This window comes from Muntiacus reevesi, chromosome 4 (assembly GCF_963930625.1).
Source record: "Muntiacus reevesi chromosome 4, mMunRee1.1, whole genome shotgun sequence".
NCBI lineage: Eukaryota > Metazoa > Chordata > Mammalia > Artiodactyla > Cervidae > Muntiacus > Muntiacus reevesi.
The window spans coordinates 144864864-144882561 of NC_089252.1; the positions used below are offsets into that span (position 1 = coordinate 144864864).

Below are 17698 nucleotides of genomic sequence, written 5' to 3' on the forward strand. Positions count from 1 at the left end.
GCGGGCGGTGGAGGAGCCTGGCTAGTCTGGGTTTCAAACCGGTGCTGGGCTTTCTCCATCCATGTTTTGAGGCCGTTGGGGGCAGCGGAGGGCGGGGAGTCGGCTCAGTGGAAACCTGGATTTGGTTCTAAGAGCCGTGGAATTGAGAAGAAGTGACCGGAAGTGATCTTGGACTGACCGGAAACGAGGCCTGGAGGGGAAAGGGAGAGTGGTTCCCGGGAGGGAGGGGATTTCCAGCGGAAAGGGGCGGGGGAAAGGTGCGAAAGCGGCGTGGGAGTACCGGCTAGGCATCGGGTCGCTGCTGCGGGTCTGTTTGGAAAATAGCGAGTGACCACCGCGAGCTCAAGGGGAGATCCCAAAGAGAGGGCGAGGAGTCCAGGATTGCCTCTGGACAGTCTGGAAGAGTTAAACCAAAGGGCCCTCGCGCGGCTCCAGAGACCTGGGTGCGGGGGAGGGATTTTGGAAGTCGGGGTAGCCGAGAGTGAGGAGCCAAGGGTACGGGAGATTAGTTGTGTGGGAAGTGTGGGTGGGGCTTGGGGGTGGCTTGGTGGGTGCTGCGTGGGAGATCTTGGTTTGGAGTTTTCTACAGTCTTGCAGTCTTGCCCCGGTTGGGTAGAATCACGCTACTCGCCTTTGTACAAGAAACTGTCTCCTGGGGCAAGGAAGGAGCCAGAATGGCCTGGGCTCTGAAGCTGCCTCTGGCCGATGAGGTGATTGAATCCGGGCTGGTGCAGGACTTTGATGCTAGTCTATCCGGGATCGGCCAGGAACTGGGTGCTGGTGCCTATAGCATGAGGTGAGTGAGATTTTCCCAGACCCTGCACCTTCTGAGTAACAAAGGCAGGATAGAGAATAACGGGGGAGGAAAAGAGGTGTGTTGAGTTAGAGAAGCTCTCCGCGGTTAGAGAAAAGGAACTTTTTTCTTTTTTGAGTGGGTGAGTATTGTGGTAGAAATGGAAAAAGAGATTATGGACAGTATCAAGAAGAATGGCTCTTGATTAGCAACCAAGTGAATGTTGAGAGGCTGTTGTGCCAGTGTGGGTGATTTGGAGACTGTTGGGGTGTGTGTGTGTGTGTGTGTATGTATGTGTGAGTAGGTTGCACTGGACTTGTGTGAGTAAGAGGCCACATTGAACATGTGAGATGTTTAGGGAGTTGGGACTTAATGATAAATATTGGTTGACTGCTTTGGGGGAAGAAATGTGAGGTCCTAAATCCACACATCTATATCTTAACCAGCTTTCAGGCTTTACTCAATTCTGGGGTTTCTGACTTTTGAAACACAAGCCGTGAAATGAAAAAGTGTCGACAAGAACTTTTAGATGCTTCTAGACCTTCATGTATCAAGCCAAATATTGATAATAAATAAAAATCTCCTGTGAAAGCAACATAACCTGCCATGTAATTTATTTGCATGCCTTAGATACTTCATTCCCCCAATATAGTTTGTGTCATTTAAAAGATGTGCAAGAGCCATGTCTGGAAATGTTGAAACATCTGCTTCTTAATGTTTGATGGATTATTACTGGGTTTCCAAATGCATAATAAGGCTTAATCTCAGTAAGTGACTCAAAGAGACTTTAGAATTTAGCGTTTTTAATTAGGTTTATGAGTTTATAATGGGATTTTGCCTTTTATGGTGAAAGTGGGCAAATTTTGTATTCTGTTAGTGAGTGTCTTTGAGAGTTATAAAAGTGAACTTCCTTTCTTTAACCCTGCTAAGCCAAAGTGAACTTTCCTCATTGAAGTAAAATTATGAGTTAGAATTTAATACTTCATTTTCAGGAATCTTGGCTTATAGTTAGAATAGTAAAGGCCATCCTTTAATACATATTTTAGTAATTTTCAGGGAAATTTGAGTTCTATCATGCAGTGCTCTTAGCCTTGAGAAATTTAACTTTAATTTTGTCAGTTCTTATTTAAATAGGTCTTACCATTAAAATAGAGATTAACCTGGTCTGCAAGTAAATGTCCTGACCCTGAGCTTGTGCGTCAGTACTGACATAATATTTGACAATTTATGGTGGTGTTCGTATAAAGATTACTACCACAAAAAGTTAAGTTGTGTCTAGGTTATCACAGTTATGGATGGAGATAATTGAATATAGCTGTACTTGGTGTAAAAATAGTTTAACATCATTAGCAAACATTTGGGTATCAACTGTGTGCTCTCTTTACCATGTGACCTTACCTTACATTTATGAGTGCTTTCCTATTCATATCCTGAGTGGTCCTCACATGTATTAGTAGAATGCCTTGTATATTACATGTTTGGAATTTTTTTCCAACATTAAATCCACAATGGTTTTCAAACATCACTGTTTTTTCTCAATAGCATAATGCGTAAAAATTTTTTTCAAGTATTTTTTTCTTTGTCCTCTTTCCCCTTCCTCCTTTTCATGCACTTTGCTATTGTCATGATTCTCTTGTCTCTTACACACATTTGATCATTTGCATTAATTTGTGTTAAATAGATATTAGTTCTCAAACTGTAGTATTTATGAGAGTCATCTGGAAACATAAAAAATAATTTCCAGCATCCCATCTTTGGTGATTGACTGGGGCACAGACTAAAAAGCTGATTTTTTAAAAGCAAGTTCTTCGGTGATTTTGATGCAAATAGTCCATAGACCACATTTTGAGAAACACTGATTTGAGGAGATTATACTCAAAGACAATGATTCTTTGCTCTCCCTTTTTCTTGTTTTAACTAAACCTGTGATTGCTTTTCCTAAACCTTTGTTAGGGAAATGTTCTCTCTCACAGCAATTTTAAAAACAATTTTTATGTGTTTATTTATTTTGGCTGCTCTGGGTCTTTGTTGCCGTGTGAAGGCTTTTTGTGTTATAGTTGGGGTGAGAGGGACCTGCTCTCTAGTAGCAGTGTGCTGGCATCTGTTGACGGTGGCTTCTCTTGATGCAGAACTTGGGCCCTAAGGCATTGCAGGCCTCAGTAGTTTAGAGGGCAGGCCTGGTAGTTGTGGCCCACGGTCCCGGCTATCCCAGGGCACATGGGATTCCCCTGGACCAGGAATCGAATCTGTGTCCCCTGCAGTGCTGGGTGGCCCGCCAACCACTGGGCTGCCAGGGAAGTCCCAACAGCAGTTTGTGTTGTAAAATATTTTCCTAACGTATTTGTTTTACCCTGATTTGCTTATTTCTACTGCATCTTAAAATGGTTTCATTTATACCTCTGTTGGTTTATATTTTATAAATGACTTATCTTAGTTGGATGTTTTGTTTCTTCATCTGCCATTGCATTCATTAACGGTATTATTTTCATAAGTGGTCCTTTAATAGTCTCTATATTTTTTCCTTACGTCTTAATACATGGCACACACTTTATAATTAAAATAAAATTCCCCGAAAACATGCTGAATAAAAGAAGCCAGTCACAAAAGACTACGTATGATTCTATTTCTTAGGAATGTCTAGAATTGGCAAATCTATAGGGACAGAAAGTAGATTAGTGGTTGACTAGATAGTGAAGGACAGGGAAGCCTGGTGTCCAGGGGGTCACACTGAATAATATATCTTTGTATCAGTTTACTTATCCATGCACTTACTGAAGGGCATCTTGGTTGCTTCCAAGCTTAGGCATTATGAATAAAGCTGTTATAAACATCTGTGTGCAGATGGTTTTTATCTTCTTTGGGCAGATACCAAGGAATGCCATTGCTGGATCATATGGTATGAGTATGTTTAGTTTTGTAAAAAGCTGCCAAACTATCCTCCATAGTGGCTGTACCATTTTGATTCCTATCAGAAGTGAGAGAGTTCTGGTATTACTCCACATCTTGTCAGAATTTGGTGGTGTCATTGTTCTGGATTTTGGCCATCCTAAAAGGTGTATAGTGTATACTTAACTTTTTTAAGATCTGCCAAGCTGTTTTACACAACAACTCAACCATTTTACATTCTCACCAGCAATGTACAAGGGATCATATTTCTCTGCATCCTCATCAATACCTGTTTTCTGTGTTTTAAAGTCATCCCAGTGAGTGTGAACTAGGATCTGATATTATTTGTTCTACGTTCCCTTGATGACCATGATGCTGAACACTTTTCATGTGTTTGTTGGCCATTCATGTGTCTTCTTTGGAAAAGGGTCTATTTGAGTCCTTTGTGAAAGTGAAAGTCGCTCAGTTGTGTCTGACTCTTGCAGCCCTATGCGCTATACAGTCTATGGAATTCTCCAGGCCAGAATACTGGAGTGGGTAGCTTTTCCCTTCTGTAGAGGATTGTCTCAACCCAGGGATCAAATCCAGGTCTCCCGCATTGCAGGCAGATTCTTACCAGCTGAGCCACAAGGGAAGCCCATTTGAGTCCTTTGCCCAGTTTTAAATTGGGTTGTTTTCACATTGTTGAGTCGAAGAGTTCTTTATGTATTCTGGTTACTAGATTATTAGGCTTCCCAGGTGGCTCAGTAGTAAGGAATCCACCTCCTATTGCAGGAGATGTGGATTCGATCCCTGGGTGGGGAAGATGCCCTGGAGAAGGAAATGGCAACCCACTCCAGTATTCTTGTCTGGAAAATCCCATGGGCAGAAGAACTTGGCAGGCTACTGTCGATGGGGTCACAGGAGAGTCAGGCATGACTTAGGGACTAAACAGTAGCAACAACAAGATCATTATTACATAATGTGGTTTGTAGATACTTTCTCCAGTTCTGCATGTTGTCTTTCACATTCTTGACAATGTCCTTTGATTCACAAAAGTGTGTAATTTTTTAAAAAAATATTTATTTGTTTTTTATTTGACTGTGCTGGGTCTTACTTGCAGTATGCAAACTCTTAGTTGTAGGAAGTGGGATCTAGTTCCCTGACCAGGGATTGAACCTGGACCCCTGCATTGGGGATCCAGATTCTTAGTCATTGGACCATCAGGGAAGTCCCCAACAGTGTTTAATTTTTATGAAGTCCAATTTATTCTTTTTGTTGCTTTGTGCTTTTGATGTCAGCTCTTAAGAATCTGTTGCTAAATTCAAGTTGTGGCCATTTACACTGTGGTTTCTTCTAAGAGTTTATAGTTTAACTCTTATGTTAGGTTGTTTATCTATTTTGAGTTAATCTTTTAATTTAAAGTGAGATAGGGGTCCAGCTATTTGTTTGTATTTAGATAGCCAGTTGTCCCAGCTATTTGTTCGTTTCCATTAAATGTTCTTTGTAGTCCCATTGAAAATCAAGTGGCCATACTTGTAAGGATTTGTGAACTCGATTCTGTTCCATTGGTTGACATATCTTTTTGCCAGTACCACACTATTTCGATTACTGTAGCTTTGTAAAAAAAGCTCTGAAATTGAGAAATGTGATTCCTCTTATTTTTTCTTTTCCATTATTGTTTTTTGCTATTCAGGGCCCCTTGTAGTTCCATACAAATTTGAAGGTAAGCCTTTCTGTTTCTGCAAAACAGGCCATTGGAATTTTGATAGGGATTTCATTAAATCTGTAGATAACTTTGGAAGTATTGCCATCTTAATAATACCAAGTGTATCAGTTCAGGAACATGGGGTGTCTTTCCATTTATTTGAGTCATCTTTAATTTCTTTAAGGAGTATTTTGTAGTTTTCAATGTACAAGTATTTCACATGCTTGGTTAAATTTATTCCTACAGATTTTATTCTTTTAGAAGTTGTTATGTGCTCAGTTGCTCAGCTGTGTGTGATTCTTTGTGGCCCTATGGACTGTAGCCCACCAGACTCCTCTGTCCATGGAATTTTCCAGGCAAGAACACTGGAGCATTTCCTACTCCAGGGGATCTTCCTGACTCAGGGACTCGAACCCACATCCCTTGCATCTCCTACACTGGCAGGCAGATTCTTTACCACTAGCACCACCTGGGAAGCCCTGGAGGTTATTGGGACTGCTTTTTTTTCACTTAGCACAGTGACTTCAAGCTTTGTTTCCATGTTTCATGAAAGGATGTTGAATTTTGGTCCTGTGCCTTTTCTATCAAAATGATCATACAGGGTATTACATTGTGATTTCCTTGTCTGAGCTATCCTTACACTTCTGAGATACATCTCACTTGGTCATAGTTTAGAATCATTTTAATGTACTATTGGATTCAGTTTGGTAGTATTTTGTTGGGGATTTTTGTGTCTTTATTCATAAGGGATATTGGTCTGTACCGTTCTGTATCTTTTTCTGGCTTTTGGTATCACAGAATGTTAGGAAGTGTTCCTCCCCTTTTTTTGGGAAGAATTTGAGTTAGAATGGTGTTAGGGACTTTCCTGTTGGTACTGTGGATAAAAATCGCATGCCAGTGCAGGGTACATGGGTTCGATCCCTGGTCTGGGAAGGTTTCACAAGCCATGGAGCAACTAAGTCCATGTGCCACATCTACTGAGCCCATGTTCTAGAGCTCACAAGCTGCAACTGTCAATACTGAAGCCTGCACACCTAGAGTCTGCTCCACAACAAGAGAAGACACTGCCGTGAGAAGCCTATTCATCTCTAGAAAGAGTAGCCCCTACTCACTGCAACTGTGTCTTTGTATGCTTTGTAATTTAAAACAATGGAAATGCAGTTGATTTATAATATTGTGTTTGTTTCTGGTGTGCATCAAAATGATTCAGTTATATATATACATATATATATTTTAGATTATTTTCTATTATAGGTTGTTATAATGTATTGAATATAGTTCCCTGTGTAATACAGTAAATCTTTGTTGTTTATCTATTTTATGTATAGTTTGTATCTGTTAATTGCATACTCCTTTTTTATCCCTCCTTCCTTCCTTTCCCCTTTGGTACCTAAAGTTTGTTTTCTTAGTGAGTCTGTTTTGTATATAGATTTATTTGTATTATTTTTTAGATTCCACATATAAGTGATAGCATATAATATTTGTCTTTGACTTATTTCACTTAGTATAATATTCTACAGGTTCATCCATGTTGCTGCAAATGGCAGTATTTCATTCTGTTTTATGTCTGGGTAATATTCCATTCATAAGGGATTTGATTTAGGTCATACCCGAATGGTCTAGTGGTTATCCCTACCTTCTTCAGTTTAAGTCTGAATTTGGCAATAAGGAGTTCATGATCTGAGCCACAGTCAGCTCCCGGTCTTGTTTTTGCTGACTGACTGTATAGAGCTTCTCCATCTTTGGCTGCAAAGAATATAATAATCAATCTGATTTTGGTGTTGACCATCTGGTGATGTCCATGTGTAGAATCTTCTCTTGTGTTGTTGGAAGAGGGTGTTTGCTATGACCAGTGCGTTCTCTTGGCAAAACTCTATTAGCCTTTGCCCTGCTTCATTTCGTACTCCAAGGCCAAATTTGCCTGTTACTCCAGGTGTTTCTTGACTTCCTACTTTTGCATTCCAGTCCCCTATAATGAGAAGGACATCTTTTTTGGGTGTTAGTTCTAAAAGGTCTTGTAGGTCTTCGTAGAAACGTTCAACTTCGGCTTCTTCAGCATTACTGGTTGGGGCATAGGCTTAGATTACCGTGATATTGAATGGTTTGCCTTGGAAACGAACAGAGATCATTCTGTTGTTTTTGAGATTGCATCCAAGTACTGCATTTTGGACTCTTTTGTTGACTATGATGGCTACTCCATTTCTTGTAAGGGATTCCTGCCCACAGTAGTAGATATAATGGTCATCTGAGTTAAATTTACCCATTCCAGTCCATTTTAGTTCGCTGATTCCTAGAATGTCGACATTCACTCTTGCCATCTCCTGTTTGACCACTTCCAATTTGCCTTGATTCATGGACCTAACATTCCAGGTTCCTATGCAATATCTGGGGCAGGAGGAGAAGGGGACGACAGAGGATGAGTTGGCTGGATGGCATCACTGACTCGATGGACATGAGTTTGAGTAAACTCCGGGAGTTGGTGATGGACAGGGAGACCTGGCGTGCTGCCATTCATGGGGTCAGACACAACTGAGCGACTGAACTGAATATTCCATTACTATATATATGTGCGTATATATATATCATATTCCATTGTTTTTAATATATTTTTTATATATATATATGTGCTATATATATATCACATCCTCTCAAACCAGTCAATCATCTGTTGGTTGGTACTTGAGTTCTTACCATATCTTGGCTTTTGTAAACAGTGCTGCTATGAAAATTGAGGTACGTGTGCTTTTTTGAATTAAAGTTTTTTTCTTTTCTGGATATATGTCCAGGGGTGGGATTGCTGGATCTTATGATAGTTCTATTTTTAGTTTTTTGAGAAAGCTCCATGCTCTTTTCCATAGTGGCAGCACCAGTTTGCGTTCCCACCAACAGTGTAGGAGGGTTCCTTTTCTTCCACACCGTCTCCAGCATTTATTGTTTATAGACTTTTTGATGGCAGCCATTCTGACTGGTGAGTGGTGATACCTCATTGTGGTTTTGAGTTTCATACTTCTCATAACTAGCAATGTTGAGCATTTTTTCATGTGCCTATATGCTTTGTAATTTTTTGTTGAGAACTGGACATTTTGAATATTATAATGTGGTAACTCTGGAAATCAGATTCTGCTCCCTCCCTAGACATTACTGTTGTTACTGAATGAAAGCTGCAATTGTCTATTTGTTTAGTGACTTTTCTAAACTTTTTTTGTAGAGAGTATATTCATTGCTATTATAGTCACTGAAGTCTCTTCTGTTATGTCATTATGTCCACCCTGTCAATGACTTGACAAGGATTTCCTTAAATGCCTGGATCCAATAAGAAGAGAAAAGGGGGGAAAAAGAGTGTTCTCTTTCTTTAAATCTCTTTGTCTCATTTTGCTTGGGAAGCCACTTCAGCCATGGGGGCTGAAACAGTGGTGAGCCTCTTTGCCAACTCCTCAGCAATCAAAAACAGTGATCAAGACACAAAACTCTGGGAGTTCTTTCATGGCCTAGTAGTTAAGATTCTGAGGTTTCTCTGCCATGGCCCAGGTTCAATCCCTGACGTGAAATAAGATCTTGCAAGCTGAGCAGTGTGGCAAAAAGGAAAAAAAAAGACACATAACTTTGATTTTTGGAGACAAGATCTGTATTGCATATTCTAGCACCAGCAAGCTACAGTAGGATCTTGGGCTATTTATTGTTCCCACTGCTTCCTGCCCTGGGACTGGGTGCTGAAAAATGATAGGTGCCATGCCAAATGCTGAAATTAACTAAAATTTACCAGCCTCTTTCTTTATCAAGCACTCCCTTGGATGCTGAAAGTGTTGACTAGATTCCAGAGTTTCAAAATAATTGCTTCAGGCATTTCTTGCCAGCTCAATAGTTCTTTTGGTGAAAGACCAATTCCTAGAGCTTCCTACTCTGCTATCTTCCATGACCCCTGTCCTTAATCTACAATAGCCTTTTAATTGGTTCAACTCTGTTTCTGACTCTGCACTCACCACCATCCCCCCACCTAATCTGTTCTCTACACTGAAACCTTTGTGTGCGGGTATTTTGTTCATTTAAATAAAAAGTAATTTCAGACTTGTGAAAGATTTGCAAATACAGTCCCAAGAATTTGTGCATACCCTTCACCCAGATTTCTTAAATGTTAACATTTACTAAATTTGCTTTATCTTTCTCCATCTTTCTTCACACACCTACAGTTATTTTTTTCTGAACTGTTCAAGTTGCAGATATGATGCCCTTTAACACCTAAATACTTCAATGTGTCATCTTTTGAAACAAGAAATTCTCTTACATAACCACAGTACAATGATCAAAATCAGGAACCTGACTCTGACACAATGCTATTATCTACCTATGAAATGTTTTTCACATTTTGCCAGTTGTCTCAGTAATGTCCTTTATAACAGAGAAATATCCAAGATTATGTGTTGATTCAGTTGCTCATTTAATCTAGAATGGCTCCAGTCTTTCTTTGTATTTTCATGGCACTGACAATTTGATGAATACAAGCCAGTTATTTTGTAGAATATTCCTCAATTTAGGTTTGTTGTTTCCTTATGATTAAATTCAGTTTATACACTTTGTTGTTTAGTTGCTGAATCATGTCTGACTCTTTTGTAACCCCATAACGCCAGGCTACTCTGTCCATCGGATTTTGCAGGCAAGAATACTAGAGTGAGTTGCCATTTCCTCCTCTAGGGGATCTTCTGGATTCAGGGTTCGAACCTGAGTCTACTGCATTGGCAAACAGATTATTTACCATTGAGCCACCAGGGAAGCCCTCAGTTTATGCACCATTGGGCAGTAATACCTAAGAAGTGATGCTGAGTTCTCTGTGCATCACGTTACATTGTTGTTTTTTAGTTGCTAAGTTGTGTTTGACTCTTTCATGACCCCATGGAGGATAGCCCACCAGGCTCCTCTCTGTCCATGGAATTTCCCAGGCAAGAACACTAGACTGGATTGTCATTTTCTTCTCCAGGGGATCTTCCCAGGGATCAATCTGTGTCTCCTGCATTGGCAGGCAGATTCTTTACCACCGAGCCCCACCTGGGAAGCCCCATCATATTACATAGCACATGCTTGATTGATTCTATTACTGGAAGTGTCAACTTCGGCCATCTCCTGAAGGTGATGTATACCTCTTTTCTTTTTTGGATATTTATTGTCTTTCATAATTGATAAATATCTTGTGGGAAGATACATTGAGACTATGTAAATATCCTGTTATTTTTCAAACTTTTACCTATCAATTTTAGTGTTTATTCTTGCCTTAATCAGCTGTCGTTATGATGGTTGCTAATAGATGATTTTCTAACTGTGCCTTTTCTTCTAAATTTGTTCATTGGCTTTGCACTGTATGAAAGAGCTTTTCCACATACACGTACCCCTGTGTTCATAGAAGCACTATTTACAATAGCCAAGACATGGACACAGCTTAAATGTCTGATAGGTGAATGGATAAAGAAGATGTGGTATGTATGTGCACAATGAAATATTACTCAGCCATAAAAAAAATGAAATAATGTCATTTGCAGCAACATGGATGGACCTAGAGATTATCATACTAAGCAAAGTAAGTCAGAAAGAGAAAAATACCACATGATACCATTTATATGTAGAATCCAAAATATGACACAGATGAACGTATCTACAAAACAGAGGCAGATGCACAGAGAGCAAACTTGTGGTTGCCAAGGGGGAAGAGGCAGGGGGAGGGGAGTGCTAGGAGTTTGGGGTTAGCAGATGCAAACTATTACATATGGTGGATAAGCAACAAGGTCCTACAGTATATATAGCACAGGGAACTGTCGTCAATATCCTGTGATAAACCATAATAGAAAAGAATATGAAAAAATATATATATATATCTGAATCACTTTTTTAAACGAGCTTTTACTTCTTATTTTTATCAATGTAGCCTCATTACTTAATAGATTGTAATCGTTTATTAATACTATCACTATATATTTTGATTGGTTCTGGATTTGGCTGGAGGAACCCCTTCAAGTTGGCTCCGCATAGCAGCCTTTTAAAAGGAAAGTCTTGTTAATGCCTTTTGTCCTAACATAACTATTGATAGCACCCTCCTTCACTCACCCAAGTGTCCTTATTTGAATGACAAATTATATGATTGTCTTACTTGAAATGTAGATCAGATTGTGCTACTTTTCGCCTAAAAACTCTCCAGTGATTTTGCATCCCACTTTGAATAGAAGGTTCAATTCTGGCACTGTTCCACATGTGGTGCCTCTGTATCTTATCCATATCAACTCTTCCCCTTGCTACTGACCCCAGCCACATCTAGCCTTCTTACAGTCCCTCAAATGCACAGTCCCTCAAATGCTATGCACACTCGACCTCAGGGCCTTTTGTATCTGCTGTAACTCTTCCTAAGACTTCTACATTCCTCACTTCCTTTAGGTTTCTGCCTAAATGTCACTTTATCAGAGAGGCCGTCTCTCACTACCTTCAAAGAACATAGCAGGCACCTCCTTCCTCTCACCAGCACTCTGCCTTCACTAGTCTTTGTCTTTTCCCCAATATCTGATGAATTATTCATTTGCTTACCTCTTTCCCCAACTAGAATAAATGCTCCTTGAAAGCAGACTGTCTTCTGATTTCTACTGTATCCCTACTACCTTAGAAGAGTGTCTAAAAAAATAGCTGCTGATCTGTTGAGTGAATGTGCTGAACACACTCTTTTTTGTTTCAAAGGCAAGTTCAGTTCAGTTCAGTTGCTCAGTTGTGTCCGACTCTTTGAGACCCCATGGACTGCAGGATGCCAGGCCTCCCTGTCCATCACCAACCCCCGGAGTTTACCCAAACTCATGTCCATTGAGTCGGTGATGCCATCCAACCATCTCATCCTCTGTCGGCCCCTTCTCCTCCTGCCTGCAATCCCTTCCAACATCAGGGTCTTTTCAAATGAGTCAGCTCTTTGCATCAGGTGGCCAAAACACTGGAGTTTTAGCTTCAACATCAGTCCTTCCAATGAACACTCAGGACTGATCTCTTATAGGATGAACTGGTTGGATCTCCTTGCAGTCCAAGGGACTCTCAAGAGTCTCCTCCAACACCACAGTTCAAAGCATCAATTCTTTGGCACTCAGCTTTCTTTATAGTCCAATTCTCACATCCATACATGACTACTGGAAAAACCATAGCCTTGACTAGATGGACCTTTGTTGGCAAAGTAATGTCTGCTTTTTAATATGCTGTCTAGGTTGATCATAACTTTCCTTTTGGTCATAACTTTCCTTCCAAGGAGCAAGCGTCTTCAAATTTCATGACTGCAGTCACCATCTGCAGTGATTTTGGAGCCCCCAAAAATAAAGTCAGCCACTGTTTCCCCATCTATTTGCCATGAAGTGATGGGACCAGATGCCATGATCTTAGTTTTCTGAATGTTTAGCTTTAAGTCAACTTTTTCACTCTCCTCTTTCACTTTCATCAAGAGGCTCTTTAGTTCTTCACTTTCTGCCATAAGGGTGGTGTCATCTGCATATCTGAGGTTATTGATATTATGTGAGGCCACTGTTTCTCTCCATTGACACTAATTTTTGTTCTTTTTTGTTGTGCTGCTTTTCCAGTACTGTTTATTTTCACTTTTTTCCCCTTTAGCTGTCTTCTAAATCTTCATCTCTTTGTCTTAAGAGTTGATCCCACTCCTTTCCTTTCCCCTTCATTCTGAGTCTCTCATGATGGACAGTGTATTTAGACGAAATCTCTCAATTTGTCACAAAATTTATCCACTACTTTTTAAAAAATGACCTCACTGTAAAAGTGTAAAGAAATGACTAAGCATGTTTATCTTCTAGTTCAGGATACTTTTGCCTCTGGGAGTTGACAGAGGGATATAACTGAGGAATGAACAGAGGGCTTTAGCTATAAATACTCTATTTCTGAAGCTAAGTGGCGTATACACAGGTATTTGTTGTACTTTTTTTTTTTTTTAACCTTTTTATATGTCTGAAGTACTGCATAATTTGGGGGGGAAAGTCTCTACTGCATAATCTGTTGCTTGCTAACTTCCCACATCTTTTAAAATTGTCCTTTCTCATTTGTTGGTTTTGTTCCTAAAGGTCTATAGATGTTTCTTTGCTTTGTTAGTTTTCTTGCCCTCTTATAATTCTAATGGAATTTGACCTACAGTCCAATAATGTTGCCATTCCTTACTTATCCCATTTGTTACATTCCTTTTCTTTTTTCCACTTCCTCTTATTTTGTGCCTTTATCTAACTTGTTGGCAGTAGTTTCCAATTATAACCAGAGGTTGACTCCTACTATGCATGCATCATCAGGCTAGAATCTGGGAGAAAAATTCATTTGGGACTGTTTTTTTTTTTTTTGAGTCTTTATTGAATTTGTTACAATATTGTTTCTGTTTTATATTTTGGTTTTCTGACGTTGAGGTATGTGGGATCTCAATGCCCTGACCAGAGATGAACCTGCACCCTTTGTAGTGGAAGGTGAAGTCTTAACCACTGACTACCAGGGAAGTCCCCTTTTGGGACTTTTTAAAAGTTAGTTTTATTTATTTATTTTTAAAGTTATTTTTAAAAATAATTTATCTAATTTTAATTTTGGCTGCTCTGGGTCTTCATTGCTGCCTCCTGGCTTTCTCTAGCTGTAGTGAGCGGTGGCCACTCTGCATTGCGGTGTACCGACTTCTCCTTGGGGTAGCTTCTTTGGCTGTGGAGCACAGACTCGAGGTGAGTGGGCTTCAGTAGTTGCAGCACATGGGCACAGTTACCCCACACCGTGGGTAATCTTCCCAGACCAGGGGTCGAACCCGTGTCCCCTGCGTTGGCAGGGATTCTTAACAACTGGACCACCAGGGAAATCCTCATTTGGGACTTTGGTGTTCTGATTTGCCTTTCATCATTAGTCTTTAATTTATAGTAATTTAAAATATATTTTGATCATCATCTTTTGTCTTTATTTGTATAGCTGGTATCTTCTCCCAGTTTATGGCTTGTAATTTCATTTTCTGTGTCACTGGTTCCAAAGTTTTTAATTTGGTGTATTATAGTTTATCAATCCTTTCCTTTATGGTATATGATTTTAATGTCTAAGAAATTCTTCCCTAGTCTTAAGGCCATGGAGTTATTTTTTTTTTTCTGGTTGTACTGGGTCTTCGTTGCTACATGAACTTTCCTCTAGATTTAGAGAGCAGTGGCTACTCTCTAGTTGCAGTGCATGGGCTTCTCATTGCCAAGGCTTTTCTTATTGTGAAGCACAGTCTCTTGGGCATGCAGGCTTTAGTAGTTGCGGTTCCATGGCTTGAAAGCACAGGCTCAGTAGTTGTGGCACATGAGCTTAGTTGCTCCAAGGCATGTGGGGTCTTCCTGGACCTGGAATCAAACCCATGTCTTCTGAATTGGCAGGCAGATTCTCTACCACTGAGCCACCAGGGAAACCCATAGAATTATTCTTTTTTATTGTTTTCTGAATGTTTTACATTTTTGCTTTTTATACTTAAATCTTTAACCCATTTAGATAATTTTTTTTTTTTTTTTGGCCACATCATGTGGCTTGCAGGATCTTAGTTCCCCAACCAGGGATTGAATGCAGGCCATAACAGTGAAAATGCCAAGTCCTAACCACTGCACCGCCAGGGAACTCCCAGAATTGGTTTTTTAAAAATTGAATTTTGTATTGGGTGTTGATCCAATTTCATTTTTTTCCATGTAGATATCCAATTTTTCCAACATTGTTTATTAAAAAGTTCATCTTTTCTTCACTGATCAGTGATACCACCTTTGTTATAAAGTAGATTTTTGTAAATGTGGAGTCAGTTAATGGGTTCTGTATTCTGTTAGTTAGGTTAATTTGTCCATCTGAATCAATACCATGCTATCTTAATTACTAAAGATTTGAAATAATATTCGATATCTGACAGGGTAAATCTTTTTATATTTTTTCTTCTTAAGGAATATCTTGGCTATTCTTGGATTTGCTAATTGATACAAATTTTAGAATCAATTTGTCAAGTTGAATATGTTGGGGTATTGAATGGGATTGAATCTGTAGATCAGTTTGGGAAAAATTGACATCTTTAAAATATTCAGTCTTTCAGTCCTTGAACATGCTATAACTCTCTATTTAGGTCTTACTTGAACATTTCATAAATTTGAAATGTTTCTACTTTCATTACTGGTTTAAACTTTATTATTTACCCATACTGTTGCCTTAGCTTTGAACTGATCTCCCTATCTTTTTTTTTTTTTTTTTGGCCATGCTGTGGCATGCAGGGTCTTAGTTACCCAACCAGGGATCAAACCTAAGCCACTTGTAGTAGAAGCTCGGAGTCTTAACCACTGGACCTTCAGGGAAGTCCTCCTGATCTCCTTATCTCTAGTCTCTTTTTACCAAGAGACAGTCTACCACAGTGAAATCTGGAACTAGATTTAGGAGTTTGAATTCTCGGTTTCTCGGGATTGGACAAGTTACTTAACCTCTGCTGCTATAATTTAAAATAGAAATAATAATAATAGTACCTACCTCATGAGGTTCTTATGAACATTGAAAGAATTAATACATGTAAAAGAATTAGACAATGTTAGGCAAGCAGTAAATGCTAACTGTTATTGCTTTAAATTCTAGTGTCTAATTTCATAGCCTATCTACTTAATTCTTGTACTCTACTGAAGAGAAGATGAACATAAGATATGTTTTACAGAGAAAAATTCATAGGACATGTTAATGGGCATGAAGATAATGGAAAAAGTCTCAGTCTAGGATGCCTTCAAGTGTTCTGGTTTGAGCATTTTGATGAATCATTTGCCATCTGATACAAGGAGGAATAGTGGGTGGAGTGGTAGGCTGGGAAGGTTTGGAGGAAGATCGAAAGTTTGCATTTGGACCTGGTTCATTTGCTATCCCAGAGAGACATCAAAGAGGCAATATTAGATAGGTATTTAAATATGGGATCTGGAGTTGAAAACAGAAGTCTGGACCTAGATGTGTTTGGGAGTCGTCAGATTAACGGTGATATTTAGATATATGGGAATTAATGGGATCATCTGAGAGTGTAGAAAGAGAAGAGCCAAAATCACGTCCTGAGGTTTTATGGAGGAAGAGGTGTTGCTACAAGGCAGTTGAGGGGGCATTGCTGGTGAGGCATGAAGAAAATTAGGAGAGGATTTAGGAGGCCGGACAGGGGAGTAGCCACCGTAGGGTTAGAGCTCTGTTGAATGCTGCTGAAGGTTGAAGTAAAATGAGCCCAGGGGAGTGTCAGTTGAGTTTGGCTATATGGAAGTCCTTGGTGACCATGACAGTCACTTTTTATGAGGAGTGAAAGCCTAACTGTCACGGTTGGAGGAAAGAATCAGAGATGAGAAAATGGACACTGAATATATATAGATAATTTTAGTTTTGAAAGGTACAGAGAAGTGTAGTAGTAGTTGAAGGGAGATGTGGGAAATTTTTTTTTATGAATGAGAGATAGTCAAACATGAATATATGCTAATAAGTATAATCCAATAAAAGGAGATTGATGGTACATGCTTGGGGACAGTCAAGGGAATAAAATTCTTAGGAATTAAGAACACATGGAGTCTAACTCCATGGGTAAGGATTAGCCTTTCCCAGCAGAAAGAATTTTGCCTTCATTGTATCCGGAGCAAAAGAGAAGATGGTTTCAAGAGTAAGTAGGTTTGTAGGTTTAGTTGTTAAAGATGCTTAGAAATATTGTATGAGAGATTTAATTAGTAAAATTGTATGTGGAGAGGCAATTGTGAGTAACATGGAGTGCTCAATAGATTTTTTTTTTTTGTATGTATTTATTGGCTATGCTGGGTCTTTGTTGCTATGCGGGCTTTTCTGTAGTTGCAGTGCACAGGCTTCTCATTACCGTGGCTGCTTCTCTTGTTGCTGAGCACAGGCTCTGGGACACATGGGGTTCAGTAGTTGCGATTCCAGAGCTCTAGAGCACAGACTCAGTAATTGTAGTTTAGTTTACTCTGCAGCATGAGGGATCTTCCTGGACCTGGGATCAAACCTGTGTCTGCTGCATTGGCAGGTGGATTCTCACTGCTGAGACACCAGGGAAGCCTGTCAATAGAGATTTGATAATAAATGATAGAAGCATTTTCTGGACTGTTCATCCACAAGTATAACCCAGTTATGTCTGCTGAGTAGCCTAAATTATAAAGACCTGGATTTTCTAATGGGATTATTACTATTCCTATTATTATTGTGGTACTCATTTAAACAATATTTATTGAGTACCTACTATGTCCAGGCCTTGTTAATACTAGGGTGACAAAACAAATGAGGTCTTTGCACCCTGGGAGCTTGCATACTTTTTTTATGGGAGGAGTAATAAATAGGTAGGT

At 39.5% G+C, this 17698-nt stretch overlaps 1 protein-coding gene across 3 annotated transcripts in view; it reads left to right on the forward strand.

Moving 5' to 3' along the window:
• Window positions 1-225: 225 nt before the first annotated feature.
• Window positions 226-17698, forward strand: part of TFCP2 (transcription factor CP2) — a 48428-nt gene continuing 30955 nt past the window's right edge. The window contains exon 1 of one of the 3 annotated variants that reach the window (XM_065934396.1): window positions 226-796. In XM_065934396.1, coding sequence (XP_065790468.1) covers window positions 675-796 — 122 coding nt within the window. In that variant the 5' untranslated portion in view covers window positions 226-674. The remainder of the gene's footprint in view (window positions 797-17698) is intronic. The other 2 variants (XM_065934395.1, XM_065934394.1) reach the window with 2 other exon arrangements.